Below are 22,380 nucleotides of genomic sequence, written 5' to 3'. Positions count from 1 at the left end.
AATTGCTCCCACAGTTGATTTCTTCAAACCAAGCTGCTTACCTATTGCAGATTCAGTCTTCCCAGCCTGGTGCAGGTCTACAATTTTGTTTCTGGTGTCCTTTGACAGCTCTTTGGTCTTGGCCATAGTGGAGTTTGGAGTGTGACTGTTTGAGGTTGTGGACAGGTGTATTTTATACTGATAACAAGTTCAAACAGGTGCCATTAATACAGGTAACGAGTGGAGGACAGAGGAGCCTCTTAAAGAAGAAGTTACAGGTCTGTGAGAGCCAGAAATCTTGCTTGTTTGTAGGTGACCAAATACTTATTTTCCACCATAATTTGCAAATAAATTCATTAAAAATCCTACAATGTGATTTTCTGGATTTTTTTCCCTCAATTTGTCTGTCATAGTTGATGTGTACCTATGATGAAAATTACAGGCCTCTCTCATCTTTTTAAGTTGGAGAACTTGCACAATTGGTGGCTAACTAAATAGTTTTTTCCCCCCACTGTACAGGCACTACTGTTTGTTCATTTCCTAAACTTTTAATTAAAATCAAACTTTATTTACACAGAACATTTTACTAAAGTAAATCCATAATGTATTTATTTTTCTGAAACCCAGAGCATGAATGATCCAGAGTTGCTCTCCTTTCCTAAGAGTGTTGTCCACATCCTGCCTTGTTATTCCCATCTGCTGACAGGAAATCTCTTTGTCCTAATTGTCTTTCTTCTTTGTGTTTTCATCCTGTTTTCTTCCTTTGTGGATGTTTCTCACGTGCGTCAGCAGGTTTCCCTTCTGAATGAATATTTTACCACAGACTAAGCAGCCATATGATTACTCTCCTGTGTGAGTCAGTTTATGCTTGGATAGGTTCTGCTTGAGACTAGCTTTTCCTGCAGTCACCACAGCTAAATGATTACTCTCCTGTGTGAGTCCGTATATGTGCAGTTAGGTGCTCCTTGCGAATGAAGGCTTTGCCGCAGTCACCACAGCTAAATGGTTTCTCTCCTGTGTGAGTCAGTATATGTCTCCTTAGGTCCCCCTTCCGAGTAAAGCTCTTCCCACAGTCACCACAGCTAAATGGTTTCTCTCCTGTGTGAATATTCATGTGCCTGGACAGATGTCCTTTTTGTTTGAAGGTCTTGCCACAAAAGGGGCAGGTGCAGGGTTTCCGACCGTGACAGAGTCTGACATGGGCTTCCAGTTTACAGGTGGAGTTGTACTGTTTTTTGCATAAGTGGCATTCGCTGAGTCTCTTCTTGGTGAGAGTCACATGCCTCTGCAGGTCAGCTTTCAGAGAAAACGTTTCACCACAGTCACGGCAGTGGTGAGTTTTTATAGATGTGGTGCTGGGTTTGGAACAGTGATTCCCCAATAGTGGGTTCTGATCCAAAGTTGGGCTGCTGTCAAGTCCTACTGGGTCGCTGCTTATGGCTGAGCTGTGGCTGGAGGCATTGTTTTGATTACCTGGAGGGTCACAGGGAATGTCAAGACCCTTTAGGTGGGTCACAGTGCCAAAAGGTTTGAAATCCACTGGTTTAGAGTCACTCTCTCTGTTCTCCACAGTCTGGGTTTGGGGAAGAGTCAAGGACCAAAGTGGGTCCTCCTGATCACATTCACTTTTCACACAGGAAGGAGTGAATTTGAACTCTATGATGTCAGGCTCCAGCCCTTGAACCTGCTCTTCCTCCTGACTGGTCCTGAGTTCCTCCTGTTCCTCTTTAATCTGTGTGGGCTCTGGGTCCTCCTGCCCCAGACTGGGGCTCCACTCCTGCTCACAGTGCTGCTGCTCGGGGGGAACCTCCTCTTCAGAGACAGAGAGAGAGAGCTGCGGGGAGTCTGGAGGGAAGGAGAGGAGGAGCAGAGGTTACCTATACAGACTGTAGACTAGCTGAGAAAACACAACTCCACCATATATACATCTCAATGGAGTTGAGATGAGTGCCGGTGGAGTGTACCTCCGACTACATTGAGTCACTATCAGTCGATACTTGTAAAAATGTCAGTTCTTTAATGCCTACCTTGTACCTATGTTTGACCTGTGTAACTGTGTTATTTTCTTTGGGTGTTGCAATATGTAGTTTTTGATTTTTAAAAACTATGTGAAGTCTGTGAAGTTTGTCATTTAGCAGACACTCTTATCCAGAGGGACTTCCAGTAGAGAGTGAATACATTTTCTTACTTTTTTCTTGCTGGTCCCCCCTGGGAATCGAACCCACAAACATGGCGTTGCCATGCTCTACCAACTGAACCACACGACTTTAAACATGTACTACACAACCAAATGTAGAAAAAGTCAAAGGGTGTGAATACTTTATGAAGCTAGCTTCCAGTAGAGAGTGAATACATTTTCTTACTTTTTTCTTGCTAGTCCCCCCTCCAGCGTTCCCTCCTGCCTCACGTTCGGCCCCTGTCCCTGGTGATCTACCTCCAGCGTTCCCTTGTATCCACCCCAGGCTTCTGTCCTTGCCCCGGTGGGGGTGAAGACCGGAAGAGGGTGATGTCCTTCCTGCCTCCAAGGCCTGCCTCAGAAATAGCTGGGGTGAGTTTTTCCTATAATAAATGAGAAGCTTCGAAATGGAAAATTCAATATTTGCTAATGTTGGGTCGACTATTAGTAGTTTAACACTCTCTCTCTCAGAGCTTGCGGTCAACTCTCAACAAGCATCAACAGCGGTGGATTGGCCGGACGCTGTTTACCAGGAGCAGTATGGGGAGATCACAATTCATCACTGAATCACTCGAGAGACACCAGACTAACGTCAGTCCAGCGTTGGCTTGTGTAACCCATGCTGACACTTCTGTCATTTCTATGGCCTCTAATTTCAAAATGTTAATTGTGAACTGAAAATAACTTGAAGTGCTGCTGAGGGGGAAGAACAGTGGCTGGAGGAGATGAGACACTAAAGGGTGAGGTGCTGAAGGAAACTGAGCCACTCGTTGGGTGGTCGTCAAACATTCCTTTTGTATATAGTTCATTTCACCTTGTTCCCCTCTTACCAAGACAGTGTAGAGCAGGGTTCTTCAATTCCGGTCCTGGAGGGCCGGAAACACTTCTGTTTTTTATTTCTACCTGGTAGTTAATTGCACTCACCTGGTGTCCCAGGTCTGAATTAGCCCCCTGATTAGAAGGAGAGGATGAAAAACAGAGGTGTAGAGGCTTGTGTCTGTAGCCTATGACTACTGGCAGGAACTCCCATGACAAACAGGTCTGAGGTGAGACGTTGGGTCCCAAAGGAACAGATATTTGAACTTTGCTGAAATGTGTTTTAAGTTTGACATTTGTAACTAATCTGTATTTCACTCAAATGTCGGGTGTGAATATAAGCAATGCTTACAATTGTCTACTACAATGAGACAGTTATACAGACACTCCAGTCATTTATATGGCCCCCTCTCACTTCTAAATGTTTAATGGTGATCAGAAATGAACTTTAACTGTTTTAAGTGCAAAAGATAAGCGTACAAGAGGCACGGTAAAGGTTTATTTTACTTTATTATACATTCAAAATGGGAAAGGGATATGTAAAAAGACCCCTCTAAATGAAAATAAATACATAAGAATGTGTGTGAGGGCAGGGGAAATGGGGAAAGGGATATATCGACAACGTATCAAATATGAAGAAAAAAAAAGGAGTAGTGAGTTGAGTAGAATACAATGACATCATCTTCTTTTTGTTTACTACAAAGGGACAGTTTCACTTTAACTTGGACTAAATTACAAGACATCTTCTATCACCTTAACTTGCACAGTAGGTATACAGGGGACATACAGACAGTGGGGCAATTGTGCTGTGACGGTGTTGGGGCACACATTATCCTGTCATTTCTTTCACGGTGTTGTTTTCCACATTTTGTACAGGCGTGGCATCTGGGGTGAGCTGATGTTCAATGTTCCCCTCCTGTGAAAATGTGACTTTAATAAATTGGTTTTTAATTAATTATATTTTGGTCCAGTTTTTCGGTCACAAGGCACCTGTCACTAATTTACAGAGGTCCCCTGTTGGACATCATAATGAAAAACCATTTAAACAATGAAGCTGCAAGCAGCCATGGTGGGGGGGTTCAAGGTAGGGCTGTACATACAGACTAATGGATTTTTTATTTTATTAATCACATTTGTATCCAGTTTTCAATCATAAGGCAACGGTTACTAATTTAGTCACCTAATGAACACCATAATGCAAATCCATTTAAACAATATAGCTGCAAGCAGCAATTCCCGGGGTTCAAGCTTAATTGACATGTATTCTATAATTTACAGCTTAAATCTACATTTTATTTTGTAATTGACAGTTCCTAGGGCTGTGTAAGGACAACATAGCACATTTCTACTTAGTTATGCATTGTTTACATTTGGATGGGTGTGTTCTTGCTCACTGTCCCTCCCACTTTCTCCTTATTTGGCAAAGCCCCCTTCCTCGACAGAGAAAAATGAGCAGGTTGCTGAGAACCTGGTTGGTTTTTTACTAGATTACTTGTAGTTTTTCATGTTGTCTGTCTGTAATTTTTTGTAATGACTTGGTGCTGCCTATCTTGGCCAGGACGCTCTTGAAAAAGAGATTTTAAATCTCAATGAGCCCTTCCTGGTTAAATAAAGGTTAAATAAAATAAAATAAAATAAAATAAAAAAAACACAACTACCTTTTTTAATGTACAATGGTTTTGTAAATAGTTTTGCATATTCATAGGCTTGATCAAGTTGTCACCAATTTTTACTTTTAATTAATAATTTCATAATAAATACAACAAATCTTCATATGCAATGGTGCAACACAAGAGGGGAAGGGAAAGTGACAAGAAGAAAGTCAGCTAACATTAGGTAAACAGGCAGTGCGCGTATGTAGTGACCTAGCCCATAGGCTGGCAGATGGAGATATTGAGTCGTTTCATCTTACTGTCCAAAGGCATTTTATGTAATCAGCTACACACTCGTATCCCCGGTGGATCGATTCGTACATAAAACATTCTCCATTCAGGCTGCAAAGGCGTCGATTTCCACCTTAACTCGATTTATTGGCGAGATGGTGAAAAAAAAAAAATAGGGAAATATGCATACTTTCTTTTTGAAAAACTATTTTCCCACCACAGTGCTAGAGTGGCTAACACCTAGGAATGCTAGTCCCGAATGTCGCGTTCAGCCTATCAGGTTGCAACAGTCTGTTTACCCTTGGCTGAACACGGGGCGCAACATCAGGAAGCTACATTAGCCACTCTAGCATGGTCGTGGAAAATGGTGTTTCATAAAGAAAGTATGCATATTTTCCCTGTTTTTTTTTTCACCATCTCGCCAATATATCTTCCCCGTTTTTTTTTCACATTCGACATTAAATCAAGTTTAAGGAGGAAATCAACACCTTGCAACAGAATGTTTTACGTACGAACCGGTCCACGGGGGAAATACGAGTGTATAGCCGGCTGCACACAGCTCAATATCTCCATCTGCGGGTCTTTGGACTGGTATTGCCTGATCATGTAAGAATGTAAAAATAACTTGGCTGGCTAGCAAGCCTAGATTGAACAGAACACAGCTGGCTAGCTGCATTTCCTACGTTTTTAAATCAGATATGAGATGGAGAGGAGTGAAATGAATGCATCAGATGCCATCTTTAGTCTCAATTGTTTAAATTTTTATAGATTTGCTACATTTGTCATTAGCTGGCTAGCAAGTTCACCAATTCAGGATTTAAAAAAAATAAATAAATAAAAGACTGTCTGGGTCTTCACAATTGACACATTGCAGACTTTACGATAAGTTAGTTTAGTTGTTCATCTCTTAACAGCTGATAAGCAGGAAGAGATTGCCTGCTAGCTAGCTATCGCAGCCGACTTAGCTTGGCTAGCAGGCTGATAAAAAGCACTGACTCAACATTTGAATAAAACAATTCACATGAAAGTAATTTATTGAGCATTTAATCAATTTGGTGAATAAATTAACTTACATTTCACAAAGTTATTCCCTATTCCTCTGGAACATTTTCTCCCAAGCGGGGACTTCTGTCCGCAATTTATTTAGACTTATTTTTTAAAAAATCGCTACGTCGCAAGGTGTTACGGGATAGCCTCCCGGCGAAGGATACAGCTACGTGGCCTTCAAAATCAACCAAATGAAGGCACCTTAGAAGGCAGCATTTTAAGTTTAATTGAGCTTGAGACACGCCAATTTTGACATCTTGCCTTGAAATGCTGCCTTGTCGATTGGGACAGTGTCTGACTTGGTTTGGGTTCGTTAGTTCAGCCATCCTGTTGCACTTACCCAAATCACATTTTATTTGTCACATACACGTGTTTAGCAGATGTTATTGCGGGTATAGCGAAATGCTTGTGCTTCTAGCTCCGACAGTGCAGTAATATCTAACAAGTAATATCTTAACAATTTCACAACATATACCCAATACACACACATCTAGTAAGGAATGGAATTTAAGAATATATACATATATGGACAAGCAATGACAGAGCGGCATGGACTAAGATACAGTAGAATATTATACAGTATATACTGTCATATGAGATGAGTAGTGCAAGATATGTAAACATTATTAAAGTGACTTTTATTTTTTATTTTTTATTTTTTTATTTCACCTTTATTTAACCAGGTAAGCCAGTTGAGAACAGGTTCTCATTTACAACTGCGACCTGGCCAAGATAAAGCAAAGTAGTGCAATAAAAACAACACAGAGTTACATATGGGGTAAAAAAAACATAAAGTCAGAAATACAACAGAAAATATATATACAGTGTGTGCAAATGTAGCAAGTTATGGAGGTAAGGCAATAAATAGGCTATAGTGCAGAATAATTACAATAGTATTAACACTGGAATGATAGATGTGCAAGAGATGATGTGCAAATAGAGATACTGGGGTGCAAAAGAGCAAAATAAATAACAATATAGGGATGAGGTAGTTGGGTGGGCTAATTTCAGATGGGCTGTGTACAGGTGCAGTGATCGGTAAGGTGCTCTGACAACTGATGCTTAAAGTTATTGAGGGAGATAAGAGTCTCCAGCTTCAGAGATTTTTGCAATTCGTTCCAGTCATTGGCAGCAGAGAACTGGAAGGAATGGCGGCCAAAGGAGGTGTTGGCTTTGGGAATGACCAGTGAGATATACCTGCTGGAGCGCAGACTACGGGTGGGTGCTGCTATGGTGACCAATGAGCTAAGATAAGGCGGGGATTTGCCTAGCAGTGATTTATAGATGGCCTGGAGCCAGTGGGTTTGGCGACGAATATGTAGTGAGGACCAGCCAACAAGAGCGTACAGGTCACAGTGGTGGGTATTATGTGGGGCTTTGGAGACAAAACGGATGGCACTGTGATAGACTACATCCAATTTGCTGAGTAGAGTGTTGGAGGCTATTTCCATTTATTAAAGTGGCCAGTGATTTCAATAGGCAGCAACATGACCACTAGAGGTGCACTTACCTAACATTACCACTAGTTAGTAGCGAACATCCACAGGAGTGCCTGCTTTCTCCACCACACAATGAAAGTTTTAGTTCTAAAAAGACAAAACTATCCTCGGGGGAAAGGAAACTATCCCCAGGGGGTCAAAATAAGGAACGCTTCACGAATTTGCGTGTCATCCTTGCGCAGGGGCCATGCTAATCTTCTCTGTATCGTTCCAATTTTAGTATATGTGCTGCCGAAGCGAGCACAAACAAACACTCTTCACAGACATAATTTATAGGACCAGCCGAGATTAGCAGTCTCATTGACGGTTATTCTCTGGAAGCACCCTGATAAGACTCATATGCTTAAAACACACAGTCAACACACCTTTATACACACAGCGCTCTCTGTGGTACTATCTAAAAGCTTTAACAGTTGCCTTCTACCGAGCAGCAGGGCAGGCTGGGGTTTATGTAGAGTAGTAGGACCGTGCTGGGGCTGTGATTGGTGTCGTTTCCCCCCCTCCCTCATAACAGTCTTTCCTAGGCTAGTAGAAACTAAACTGATCCTAAATCTGTATCTAGTAAAAGCTTATACTCAGAGCTGAGAAGACTCAGGCTTAGTGTGTGCTTTGAACCCTTTCACATTTGTAAAACAGCAGAAACTATTACAAACAAGGAGAGGGGAAACTAAACTATGACATTTGTGCTGAACACTCACAAGTAGCCATCTTGGATTTAAAAAAAATAAGATGGTCCCCTTTCACGTCCGCTGGTGCAGTACTGCTTTTGTCCACCAGATGGAGCTCCATCCACAGCAAATAATACTTGGGCGCGCAGAGCGCTGATAAGCGCTGTTCCACCGAACCTACGAAACACCTTGCCAGAAAGTCAACATCTGTGGCAACGGATGGGAAATGTTATGAATTTCTCACGTTTGGCATCAACACATTTCTGCAATTTAGAACAAATGACAAGCCATGTTCAAATACTGCAACAGAAGTGATAGGCCGTCTGCGCTCTTTAAATGTCCTTTATACCTAAATAGTGTCTGTTCCAAGTGCGTATGTATCAAAATGAGAATACTGGAAGAGATGGAGACCCGCACACTGTCGAAAAGGATAAATACATCCAAAACTGAGGGTTACATTAATGCCTCCGTTTTGGATTGACTCTTTTTCGACACTGCGCGGTTCTCCATCTTTTCCAACAAATACAACAACCATGTTTCCCCAGACTAGTATATTAGATGACAAAGTTGAAAGCAGACAAACTCCAAAATAGAGGTTGCACTTTACATTACAGCAGCACGGAATAAAGTGGTGGTAATGACATATGGTAGCTAACAAGTTATAGCTAGCAACTCACACACACTGAAGGGAGATGCATGGACATAGCATAACTAATTATGGCTTTTTCGACAGCAGTAGCTATAACACACAGGTATGTTATAAGGCCTGAATAACTTACCTTTTGCAAGTATATAACTTTCTGGGTCTGGTTCTGGAAGCTGCTAGCTCGTTTAGTCGCCAGGTCACTGTGGACCCAGACGCGCTTTCTTCTAACGGCTCAACGACAATTAATCAACGCTCGAGGCGCCCTAAAAATAACAATATACCATTTAGCAGACGCTTTTATCCAAAGCGTGCATACATTTTTACGTAGGCCTCTCTCATCTTTTTAAGTGGGAGAACTTGCACAATTGGTGGCTGACTAAATACTTTTTTCCCCACTGTAGATTGTAACTTCCATCAATGTAATTGTCTGCATCCCTTCCAATCCCCCATATGTTTTTTGTTTTTTTTCTCTCGCATATATATATATATATATACATACAGTGGGGGAAAAAAGTATTTAGTCAGCCACCAATTGTGCAAGTTCTCCCACTTAAAAAGATGAGAGAGGCCTGTAATTTTCATCATAGGTACACGTCAACTATGACAGACAAAATGAGAAAACAAAATCCAGAAAATCACATTGTAGGATTTTTTATGAATTTATTTGCAAATTATGGTGGAAAATAAGTATTTGGTCAATAACAAAAGTTTCTCAATACTTTGTTATATACCCTTTGTTGGCAATGACACAGGTCAAACATTTTCTGTAAGTCTTCACAAGGTTTTCACACACTGTTGCTGGTATTTTGGCCCATTCCTCCATGCAGATCTCCTCTAGAGCAGTGATGTTTTGGGGCTGTCGCTGGGCAACACGGACTTTCAACTCCCTCCAAAGATTTTCTATGGGGTTGAGATCTGGAGACAGAACAAGTATTTGATACACTGCCGATTTTGCAGGTTTTCCTACTTACAAAGCATGTAGAGGTCTGTCATTTTTATCATAGGTACATTTCAACTGTGAGAGGCGGAATCTAAAACAAAAATCCAGAAAATCACATTGTATGATTTTAAAGTAATTAATTTGCATTTTATTGCTGACATAAGTATTTGATACATCAGAAAAGCAGAACTTAATATTTGGTACAGAAACCTTTGTTTGCAATTACAGAGATCATACGTTTCCTGTAGGTCTTGACCAGGTTTGCACACACTGCAGCAGGGATTTTGGCCCACTCCTCCATACAGACCTTCTCCAGATCCTTCAGGTTTTGGGGCTGTCGCTGGGCAATACGGACTTTCAGCTCCCTCCAAAGATTTTCTTTTGGGTTCAGGTCTGGAGACTGGCTAGGCCACTCCAGGACCTTGAGATGCTTCTTACGAAGCCACTCCTTGGTTGCCCTGGCTGTGTGTTTTGGGTCGTTGTCATGCTGGAAGACACAGCCACGACCCATCTTCAATGCTCTTACTGAGGGAAGGAGGTTGTTGGCCAAGATCTCGCGATACATGGCCCCATCCATCCTCCCCTCAATACGGTGCAGTCGTCCTGTCCCCTTTGCAGAAAAGCATCCCCAAAGAATGATGTTTCCACCTCCATGCTTCACGGTTGGGATGGTGTTCTTGGGGTTGTACTCAACCTTCTTCTTCCTCCAAACATGGCGAGTGGAGTTTAGACCAAAAAGCTCTATTTTTGTCTCGTCAGACCACATGACCTTCTCCCATTCCTCCTCTGGATCATCCAGATGGTCATTGGCAAACTTCAGACGGGCCTGGACATGCGCTGGCTTGAGCAGGGGGACCTTGCGTGCACTGCAGGATTTTAATCCATGATGGCATAATGTGTTACTAATGGTTTTCTTTGAGACTGTGGTCCCAGCTCTCTTCAGGTCATTGACCAGGTCCTGCCGTGTAGTTCTGGGCTGATCCCTCACCTTCCTCATGATCATTGATGCCCCACGAGGTGAGATCTTGCATGGAGCCCCAGACCGAGGGTGATTGACCGTCATCTTGAACTTCTTCCATTTTCTAATAATTGCGCCAACAGTTGTTGCCTTCTCACCAAGCTGCTTGCCTATTGTCCTGTAGCCCATCCCAGCCTTGTGCAGGTCTACAATTTTATCCCTGATGTCCTTACACAGCTCTCTGGTCTTGGCCATTGTGGAGAGGTTGGAGTCTGTTTGATTGAGTGTGTGGACAGGTGTCTTTTATACAGGTAACGAGTTCAAACAGGTGCAGTTAATACAGGTAATGAGTGGAGAACAGGAGGGCTTCTTAAAGAAAAACTAACAGGTCTGTGAGAGCCGGAATTCTTACTGGTTGGTAGGTGATCAAATACTTATGTCATGCAAAAAAATGCAAATTAATTACTTAAAAATCATACAATGTGATTTTCTGGATTTTTGTTTTAGATTCCGTCTCTCACAGTTGAAGTGTACCTATGATAAAAAGTACAGACCTCTACATGCTTTGTAAGTAGGAAAACCTGCAAAATCGGCAGTGTATCAAATACTTGTTCTCCCCACTGTATGTGATATCAACAGAGAGGTATATTTTCTGGGTGATGTAAATATTGACTGGCTTTCATCAAGCTGCCCACTCAAGACAAAGCTTCAAACTGTAACTAGTGCCTGCAACCTGGTTCAGGTTATCAGTCAACCTACCAGGGTAGTTACAAACAGCACAGGAATGAAATCAACATGTATTGATTACGTCTTTACCAATGCTGCATAAATTTGCTTTAAAGCAGTATCCAAATCCATTGGATGTAGTGATCACAATATAGTAGCCATATCTAGGAAAACCAAAGTTCCAAAGGCTGGGCCTAATATTGTGTATAAGAGGTCAAACAATAAGTTATGTAGGGATTCCTATGTTGTTGATGTGAAGAATATTTGTCTGTGGTGTGTAATGACAAGCAACCAGATGCTGCACTTGACACATTTATGAAATTGCTTATCCCAGTAACTAATAAGCATGCACCCATTAAGAAAATGACTGTAAAAACTGTTAAATCCCCATGGATTGAGGAGGAATTGAAAAACTGTATGGTTGAGAGGGATGAGGCAAAAGAGATGGCAAATAGGTCTGGCTGTACAACCGATTGGCAAACGTACTGCATATTGAGAAATCATGTGACTAAACTGAATAAAAAGAAGAAGAAACTATACTATGAAACTAAGATAAATGACATGTAAAAGTAATGATAGTAAAAAGCTTTGGAGCACCTTAAATGAAATTTTGGGCAAAAAGGCAAACTCCGCTCCATCATTCATTGAATCAGATGGTTCATTCATCACAAAACCCACTGATATTGCCAACTACTTTAATGATTTTTTTATTGGCAAGATTAGCAAATTTAGGCATGACATGCCAGCAACAAACGCTGACACTACACATCCAAGTATATCTGACCAAATTAAGAAAGACAAGCATTGTAATTTTGAATTCCGTAAAGTAAGTGTGGAAGAGGTGAAAAAGTATTATTGTCAATCAACAATGACAAGCCACCGGGGTCTGACAACTTGGATGGAAAATTACTGAGGATAATAGCGGACGATATTGCCACTCCTATTTGCCATATATTCAATTTCAGCCTACTAGAAAGTGTGTCCTCAGGCCTGGAGGGAAGCAAAAGTTATTCCCCTACCTAATAATAGTAAAGCCCCCTTAACTGGCTCAAATAACCAACCAATCAGCCTGTTACCAACCCTTAGTAAACTTTTGGAAAATATTGTGCTTGACCAAATAAATTGCTATTTCACAGTAAACAAATTGACAACAGACTTTCAGCACGCTTATAGGGAAGGACATTTAACAAGCACAGCACTTACACAAATGACTGATGATTGGCTGAGAGAAATTGATGATAAAAAGATTGTAGGGGCTGTTTTGTTAGACTTCAGTGCGGCTTTTGACATTATCGATCATAGTCTGTTGCTGGAAAAACATATGTGTTATGGCTGTACACCCCCTGCTATATTGTGGATAAAGAGTTACCTGTCTAACATAACACAGAGGGTGTTCTTTAATGGAAGCCTCTCCAACAAAATCCAGGTAGAATCAGGAATTCCCCAGGGCAGCTGTCTAGGCCCCTTGCTATTTTCCATCTTTACTAAAGACATGCCACTGGCTTTGAGTAAAGCCAGTGTGTCTATGTATGCGGATGACTCAACACTATACACGTCAGCTACCACAGTGACTGAAATGACAGCAACACTTAAAGAGCTGCAGTTAGTTTCAGAATGGGTGGCAAGGAATAAGTTATTCCTGTCACACCCTGGCTCTGGGACTCTATATGTTGAGCCAGGGTGTGGATAGTCTATATGTTGTATTTCTGTGTTGGCCAGAGTGGTTCCCAATCAGAGGCAACGAGTGTCAGCTGTGGCGGGTTGTCTCTGATTGGGAGCCATATTTATAGAGGCTATTTTCCCACAAATGTTGTGGGATCTTGTTCTGATTTGGTTTGTGTTATACCGTAGACGTCACGTTATCGTTGTTGTTTTGATCGTGTGATCATTCTAAATAAATAATATGTTCACCTTCAACGCTGCGCCTTGGTCCTCATATTTGGTAGACGATCGTGACAGAAGATCCCACCTCGACTGGATCAAGCAGCGTGACGAGGAGAGAGGATGGACTTGGGAGGAGATGAGTGCGAGTCTGGCAAGAGGGATGGAGGCCTTGGCCACGGGTAGGAGTGAAGCCCATAAATTTTTTAGGGGGGGGCTAACGCCGTGGACGACGGGGCAGCAGGAGGACGCCAGGTTACGGGAGTCACTGGTCACCAGGGGGAAGGAGGTTGTAGAGGCACGGCGAGAGGTACTGGCGTGTGTTGCCAGTCCGGTCCGGCCTGTTCCTGATCCCCACGTAGGGCCAGTGGTGTGTGTTCCCAGTACGGTCCGGCCTGTTCCTGTTCCCCGCACCAAGTCAGGAGTGCGCTTCGACAGCCCGGCTCGGCCCGCTCCTGCTCCCCACACCAAGCCAGTGGTGTGCGTCGTCAGTCCGGCACGGCCCGTGCCTGTTCCCCGCACCAAGTCAGGGGTGCGCTTCGACAGCCCGGTCCGGCCCGTTCCTACTCCACGCACCAAGCCAGGGGTGCGCATCGTCAGCCCGGTCCGGCCCGTTCCTACTCCACGCACCAAGCCAGGGGTGCGCATCGTCAGCCCGGTCCGGCCCGTTCCTACTCCACGCACCAAGCCAGGGGTGCGCATCGTCAGCCCGGTCCGGCCCGTTCCTACTCCACGCACCAAGCCAGGGGTGCGCATCGTCAGCCCGGTCCGGCCCGTTCCTACTCCACGCACCAAGACAGGGGTGCGCGTCGTCAGTCCCGCACAACCCGTGCCTGGGTCACCGGTGCCTGGTAAGGTACCGGTCAGCTGCTCCACACCGGAGCCTAAGCGGTCCGCTTCAACGATGTCCGGTCCAGCTCCAGCCAGCGGGGCCAGACCGGACCAGGGGCGCCACGGGGGGATGGTGGAAGGGTGGTGGTCAAGCCCGGAGCCGGAACCGACTCCGAGGAGGAATGCCCACCCAGCCCTCCCCTGGTTTGTGTACGTTTAGGCGCGGTCGCAGTCCGCGCCTTTAGGGGGGGGTACTGTCACACCCTGGCTCTGGGACTCTATATGTTGAGCCAGGGTGTGGATAGTCTATATGTTGTATTTCTGTGTTGGCCAGAGTGGTTCCCAATCAGAGGCAACGAGTGTCAGCTGTGGCGGGTTGTCTCTGATTGGGAGCCATATTTATAGAGGCTATTTTCCCACAAATGTTGTGGGATCTTGTTCTGATTTGGTTTGTGTTATACCGTAGACGTCACGTTATCGTTTTGATCGTGTGATCATTCTAAATAAATAATATGTTCACCTTCAACGCTGCGCCTTGGTCCGCTTCATCATGTGTCAACGATCGTGACAATTCCTAAATATTTCAAAAACTAAAAGCATTGTATTTGGGACAAATCATTTACTAAACCCTAAACCTCAACTAAATCTTGTAATGAATAATGTGGAAATTGAGCAAGTTGAGGAGACAAAATAGCTTGGAGTAACCCTGGATTGTAAACTGTCATGGTCAAAACATATTGATACAACAGTAGCTAGAATGGGGAGTATTCTGTCTATAATAAAGCGCTGCTCTGCATTCTTCACAGCACTATCAACAAGGCAGGTCCTACAGGCCCTAGTTTTGTCACACCTGGACTACTGTTCAGTCATGTGGTCAGGTGCCACAAAGAGGGACATAGGAAAATTGCAATTGGCTCAGAACAGGGCAGCACGGCTGGCCCTTGGATGTACACAGAGAGCTAACATTAATAATCTCTCCTGGCTCAAAGTGGAGGAGAGACTGAAATCATCACTACTTGTTTTTGTAAGAAGTGTTGACATGCTGAATGCACTGAGGTGTCTGTTTAAACTACTAGCACACAGCTCGGACACCCATGCATACCCCACAAGACATGCCACCAGAGGTCTCTTCACAGTCCCCAAGTCCAGAACAGACTATGGGAGGCGCACAGTACTACATAGAGCCATGGCTACATGGAACTCTATTCCACATCAGGTAACTGATGCAAGCAGTAGAATTGGATTTAAAAAACAGATACAAATACACCTTATGGAATAGCGGGGACTGTGAAGAGACACACACATTGGCACCTACACGTACACATGGATGTTGTATTTTAAATATGTGATAGTATCAAATAAAATCAAATCACATTTTATTGGTCACATGCGCCGAATACAACAGGTTCAGACATTACAGTGAAATGCTTACTTACAGCCCTTAACCAACAGTGCATTTATTTTAAACAAAAAAAGTAAAAATAAAAAACAAAAAAAGTGTTGAGAAAAAAAAGAGCAGAAGTAAAATAAAGTGACAGTAGGGAGGCTATATATACAGGGGGGTACCGTTGCAGAGTCAATGTGCGGGGGCACCGGCTAGTTGAGGTAGTTGAGGTAATATGTACATGTGGGTAGAGTTAAAGTGACTATGCATAAATACTTAACAGAGTAGCAGCAGCGTAAAAAGGATGGGGTGGGGGGGCAGTGCAAATAGTCCGGGTAGCCATGATTAGCTGTTCAGGAGTCTTATGGCTTGGGGGTAGAAGCTGTTGAGAAGTCTTTTGGACCTAGACTTGGCACTCCGGTACCGCTTGCCGTGCGGTAGCAGAGAGAACAGTCTATGACTAGGGTGGCTGGAGTCTTTGACAATTTTGAGGGCCTTCCTCTGACACCGCCTGGTATAGAGGTCCTGGATGGCAGGAAGCTTTGCCCCAGTGATGTACTGGGCCGTACGCACTACCCTCTGTAGTGCCTTGCGGTCGGAGGTCAAGCAGTTGCCATACCAGGCGGTGATGCAACCAGTCAGGATGCTCTCGATGGTGCAGCTGTAGAGAAGTGGCCTGAGGGAACACACTAAATGTATTGGGTAAAATGTTATGAAATGTAATGTCATGTAATATTTTAAATTGTATATAACTGCCTTAATGTTGATGGACCCCAGGAAGAGTAACTGCTGCCTTGGCAGGAACTAATGGGGATCCTTTACAAATACATGTAACGAAATGTATTTATAGCCTAAATTAGGCCTGATTATTTGTGTTAAGAGAAAATGTAAATGTGATCAAAATTGGTTTATATTCAAACTTCGGGTGGCTAGGCTACCTAGACCTTATCGATTCCAAATTATTGACTGGAATTAATCAATCAACACAATAGTGATTACATACTTTGTGAGTATCTTTTTAATTACAGACGCAAAGGCCCACACAATGCAACCCCGCATACAGCAAAACTCAGCCCTGTTAGTTCTATTGTCCAATCAAAGTTGCCTATTTTTTTATTTTTTTTAAACCATATGACCCGATTTACAAAAAACATCTGCTCCCATCATAGCCCATTTAAAACCGTTTTTACAGTTGATTTATTACTAAGGGGCTTCCATACTAATGTATTATAACATAGATTTATTTGCACTGGGACAGGAAAAACACAGCAGTGCACTTAAAACAAGAGTTTGCACGTATGAGGAGTCGACTATATCACTACTTCCCAGAAGCTACAATTTCAAACAATATCATGAATGAGCAACATTGGGTCAAAATGGATGAGAAATACTCTTGGACAGATGGAAGGAGATATTTTCTGGAAAGTATGCTATAAAAAAAATCAATAACATCAGTCAGAACATTCTGTCATCACCCTGAGAGACATTCCAAAACAAACGACCAGATATCCCTGTTTCTAATGACGTGAAAACATCAACAGACGTTGAACGGCAGATCTGTGAGATTCCCATAATACAGTGGGGGAAAAAAGTATTTAGTCAGCCACCAGTTGTGCAAGTTCTCCCACTTAAAAAGATGAGAGAGGCCTGTAATTTTCATCGTCGGTACATGTCAACTATGACAGACAAAATGAGAAGAAAAAAAATCCCGAAAATCGTAGGATTTTTTATGAATTTATTTGCAAATTATGGTGGAAAATAAGTATTTGGTCAATAACAAAAGTTTCTCAATACTTTGTTATATACCCTTTGTTGGCAATGACACAGGTCAAACGTTTTCTGTAAGTCTTCACAAGGTTTTCACACACTGTTGCTGGTATTTTGGCCCATTCCTCCATGCAGATCTCCTCTAGAGCAGTGATGTTTTGGGGCTGTCGCTGGGCAACATGGACTTTCAACTCCCTCCAAAGATTTTCTATGGGGTTGAGATCTGGAGACTGGCTAGGCCACTCCAGGACCTTGAAATGTTTCTTACGAAGCCACTCCTTCGTTGCCCGGGCGGTGTGTTTGGGATCATTGTCATGCTGAAAGACCCAGCCACGTTTCATCTTCAATGCCCTTGCTGATGGAAGGAGGTTTTCACTCAAAATCTCACGATACATGGCCCCATTCATTATTTCCTTTACACGGATCAGTCATCCTGGTCCCTTTGCAGAAAAACAGCCCCAAAGCATGATGTTTCCACCCCCATGCTTTACAGTAGGTATGGTGTTCTTTGGATGCAACTCAGCATTCTTTGTCCTCCAAACACGACGAGTTGAGATTTTACCAAAAAGTTCTATTTTGGTTTCATCTGACCATATGACATTCTCCCAATCCTCTTCTGGATCATCCAAATGCACTCTAGCAAACTTCAGACGGGCCTGGACATGTACTGGCTTAAGCAGGGGGACACGTCTGGCACTGCAGGATTTGAGTCCCTGGCGGCGTAGTGTGTTACTGATGGTAGGCTTTGTTACTTTGGTCCCAGCTCTCTGCAGGTCATTCACTAGGTCCCCCCGTGTGGTTCTGGGATTTTTGCTCACCGTTCTTGTGATCATTTTGACCCCACGGGGTGAGATCTTGCGTGGAGCCCCAGATCGAGGGAGATTATCAGTGGTCTTGTATGTCTTCCATTTCCTAATAATTGCTCCCACAGTTGATTTCTTCAAACCAAGCTGCTTACCTATTGCAGATTCAGTCTTCCCAGCCTGGTGCAGGTCTACAATTTTGTTTCTGGTGTCCTTTGACAGCTCTTTGGTCTTGGCCATAGTGGAGTTTGGAGTGTGACTGTTTGAGGTTGTGGACAGGTGTATTTTATACTGATAACAAGTTCAAACAGGTGCCATTAATACAGGTAACGAGTGGAGGACAGAGGAGCCTCTTAAAGAAGAAGTTACAGGTCTGTGAGAGCCAGAAATCTTGCTTGTTTGTAGGTGACCAAATACTTATTTTCCACCATAATTTGCAAATAAATTCATTAAAAATCCTACAATGTGATTTTCTGGATTTTTTTCCCTCAATTTGTCTGTCATAGTTGATGTGTACCTATGATGAAAATTACAGGCCTCTCTCATCTTTTTAAGTTGGAGAACTTGCACAATTGGTGGCTAACTAAATAGTTTTTTCCCCCACTGTACAGGCACTACTGTTTGTTCATTTCCTAAACTTTTAATTAAAATCAAACTTTATTTACACAGAACATTTTACTAAAGTAAATCCATAATGTATTTATTTTTCTGAAACCCAGAGCATGAATGATCCAGAGTTGCTCTCCTTTCCTAAGAGTGTTGTCCACATCCTGCCTTGTTATTCCCATCTGCTGACAGGAAATCTCTTTGTCCTAATTGTCTTTCTTCTTTGTGTTTTCATCCTGTTTTCTTCCTTTGTGGATGTTTCTCACGTGCGTCAGCAGGTTTCCCTTCTGAATGAATATTTTACCACAGACTAAGCAGCCATATGATTACTCTCCTGTGTGAGTCAGTTTATGCTTGGATAGGTTCTGCTTGAGACTAGCTTTTCCTGCAGTCACCACAGCTAAATGATTACTCTCCTGTGTGAGTCCGTATATGTGCAGTTAGGTGCTCCTTGCGAATGAAGGCTTTGCCGCAGTCACCACAGCTAAATGGTTTCTCTCCTGTGTGAGTCAGTATATGTCTCCTTAGGTCCCCCTTCCGAGTAAAGCTCTTCCCACAGTCACCACAGCTAAATGGTTTCTCTCCTGTGTGAATATTCATGTGCCTGGACAGATGTCCTTTTTGTTTGAAGGTCTTGCCACAAAAGGGGCAGGTGCAGGGTTTCCGACCGTGACAGAGTCTGACATGGGCTTCCAGTTTACAGGTGGAGTTGTACTGTTTTTTTGCATAAGTGGCATTCGCTGAGTCTCTTCTTGGTGAGAGTCACATGCCTCTGCAGGTCAGCTTTCAGAGAAAACGTTTCACCACAGTCACGGCAGTGGTGAGTTTTTATAGATGTGGTGCTGGGTTTGGAACAGTGATTCCCCAATAGTGGGTTCTGATCCAAAGTTGGGCTGCTGTCAAGTCCTACTGGGTCGCTGCTTATGGCTGAGCTGTGGCTGGAGGCATTGTTTTGATTACCTGGAGGGTCACAGGGAATGTCAAGACCCTTTAGGTGGGTCACAGTGCCAAAAGGTTTGAAATCCACTGGTTTAGAGTCACTCTCTCTGTTCTCCACAGTCTGGGTTTGGGGAAGAGTCAAGGACCAAAGTGGGTCCTCCTGATCACATTCACTTTTCACACAGGAAGGAGTGAATTTGAACTCTATGATGTCAGGCTCCAGCCCTTGAACCTGCTCTTCCTCCTGACTGGTCCTGAGTTCCTCCTGTTCCTCTTTAATCTGTGTGGGCTCTGGGTCCTCCTGCCCCAGACTGGGGCTCCACTCCTGCTCACAGTGCTGCTGCTCGGGGGAACCTCCTCTTCAGAGACAGAGAGAGAGAGCTGCGGGGAGTCTGGAGGGAAGGAGAGGAGGAGCAGAGGTTACCTATACAGACTGTAGACTAGCTGAGAAAACACAACTCCACCATATATACATCTCAATGGAGTTGAGATGAGTGCCGGTGGAGTGTACCTCCGACAACATTGAGTCACTATCAGTCGATACTTGTAAAAATGTCAGTTCTTTAATGCCTACCTTGTACCTATGTTTGACCTGTGTAACTGTGTTATTTTCTTTGGGTGTTGCAATATGTAGTTTTTGATTTTTAAAAACTATGTGAAGTCTGTGAAGTTTGTCATTTAGCAGACACTCTTATCCAGAGGGACTTCCAGTAGAGAGTGAATACATTTTCTTACTTTTTTCTTGCTGGTCCCCCTGGGAATCGAACCCACAAACATGGCGTTGCCATGCTCTACCAACTGAACCACACGACTTTAAACATGTACTACACAACCAAATGTAGAAAAAGTCAAAGGGTGTGAATACTTTATGAAGCTAGCTTCCAGTAGAGAGTGAATACATTTTCTTACTTTTTTCTTGCTAGTCCCCCTCCAGCGTTCCCTCCTGCCTCACGTTCGGCCCCTGTCCCTGGTGATCTACCTCCAGCGTTCCCTTGTATCCACCCCAGGCTTCTGTCCTTGCCCCGGTGGGGGTGAAGACCGGAAGAGGGTGATGTCCTTCCTGCCTCCAAGGCCTGCCTCAGAAATAGCTGGGGTGAGTTTTTCCTATAATAAATGAGAAGCTTCGAAATGGAAAATTCAATATTTGCTAATGTTGGGTCGACTATTAGTAGTTTAACACTCTCTCTCTCAGAGCTTGCGGTCAACTCTCAACAAGCATCAACAGCGGTGGATTGGCCGGACGCTGTTTACCAGGAGCAGTATGGGGAGATCACAATTCATCACTGAATCACTCGAGAGACACCAGACTAACGTCAGTCCAGCGTTGGCTTGTGTAACCCATGCTGACACTTCTGTCATTTCTATGGCCTCTAATTTCAAAATGTTAATTGTGAACTGAAAATAACTTGAAGTGCTGCTGAGGGGGAAGAACAGTGGCTGGAGGAGATGAGACACTAAAGGGTGAGGTGCTGAAGGAAACTGAGCCACTCGTTGGGTGGTCGTCAAACATTCCTTTTGTATATAGTTCATTTCACCTTGTTCCCCTCTTACCAAGACAGTGTAGAGCAGGGTTCTTCAATTCCGGTCCTGGAGGGCCGAAACACTTCTGTTTTTTATTTCTACCTGGTAGTTAATTGCACTCACCTGGTGTCCCAGGTCTGAATTAGCCCCTGATTAGAAGGAGAGGATGAAAAACAGAGGTGTAGAGGCTTGTGTCTGTAGCCTATGACTACTGGCAGGAACTCCCATGACAAACAGGTCTGAGGTGAGACGTTGGGTCCCAAAGGAACAGATATTTGAACTTTGCTGAAATGTGTTTTAAGTTTGACATTTGTAACTAATCTGTATTTCACTCAAATGTCGGGTGTGAATATAAGCAATGCTTACAATTGTCTACTACAATGAGACAGTTATACAGACACTCCAGTCATTTATATGGCCCCCTCTCACTTCTAAATGTTTAATGGTGATCAGAAATGAACTTTAACTGTTTTAAGTGCAAAAGATAAGCGTACAAGAGGCACGGTAAAGGTTTATTTTACTTTATTATACATTCAAAATGGGAAAGGGATATGTAAAAAGACCCCTCTAAATGAAAATAAATACATAAGAATGTGTGTGAGGGCAGGGGAAATGGGGAAGGGATATATCGACAACGTATCAAATATGAAGAAAAAAAAGGAGTAGTGAGTTGAGTAGAATACAATGACATCATCTTCTTTTTGTTTACTACAAAGGGACAGTTTCACTTTAACTTGGACTAAATTACAAGACATCTTCTATCACCTTAACTTGCACAGTAGGTATACAGGGGACATACAGACAGTGGGGCAATTGTGCTGTGACGGTGTTGGGGCACACATTATCCTGTCATTTCTTTCACGGTGTTGTTTTCCACATTTTGTACAGGCGTGGCATCTGGGGTGAGCTGATGTTCAATGTTCCCCTCCTGTGAAAATGTGACTTTAATAAATTGGTTTTTAATTAATTATATTTTGGTCCAGTTTTTCGGTCACAAGGCACCTGTCACTAATTTACAGAGGTCCCCTGTTGGACATCATAATGAAAAACCATTTAAACAATGAAGCTGCAAGCAGCCATGGTGGGGGTTCAAGGTAGGGCTGTACATACAGACTAATGGATTTTTTATTTTATTAATCACATTTGTATCCAGTTTTCAATCATAAGGCAACGGTTACTAATTTAGTCACCTAATGAACACCATAATGCAAATCCATTTAAACAATATAGCTGCAAGCAGCAATTCCCGGGGTTCAAGCTTAATTGACATGTATTCTATAATTTACAGCTTAAATCTACATTTTATTTTG

At 43.1% G+C, this 22,380-nt stretch overlaps 1 protein-coding gene and 1 non-coding gene across 2 annotated transcripts; both read right to left on the bottom strand.

The window, feature by feature from the left end:
- Positions 1-507: 507 nt before the first annotated feature.
- On the bottom strand, positions 508-8,108 carry LOC121563446 (gastrula zinc finger protein XlCGF8.2DB-like). The gene is made up of 2 exons (XM_045213224.1): positions 8,099-8,108; positions 508-1,740 (listed from the first exon to the last, which is right to left on the bottom strand). Exons 1-2 carry the CDS (start codon positions 8,106-8,108, stop codon positions 902-904), a joined length of 849 nt encoding a protein of 282 aa, XP_045069159.1. The 3' UTR covers positions 508-901.
- Positions 7,538-7,644, bottom strand: LOC121563447. The gene has a single exon (XR_005999879.1). It is a non-coding gene; the product is annotated as a U6 spliceosomal RNA (small nuclear RNA).
- Positions 8,109-22,380: the final 14,272 nt, after the last annotated feature.

The sequence above is a fragment of the Coregonus clupeaformis genome, unplaced genomic scaffold (genome assembly GCF_020615455.1).
Source record: "Coregonus clupeaformis isolate EN_2021a unplaced genomic scaffold, ASM2061545v1 scaf0090, whole genome shotgun sequence".
NCBI classification, from domain to species: Eukaryota; Metazoa; Chordata; class Actinopteri; order Salmoniformes; family Salmonidae; genus Coregonus; species Coregonus clupeaformis.
Note: the sequence above shows the minus strand (reverse complement) of the source record. Positions and strands in the feature narration are given on the sequence as shown.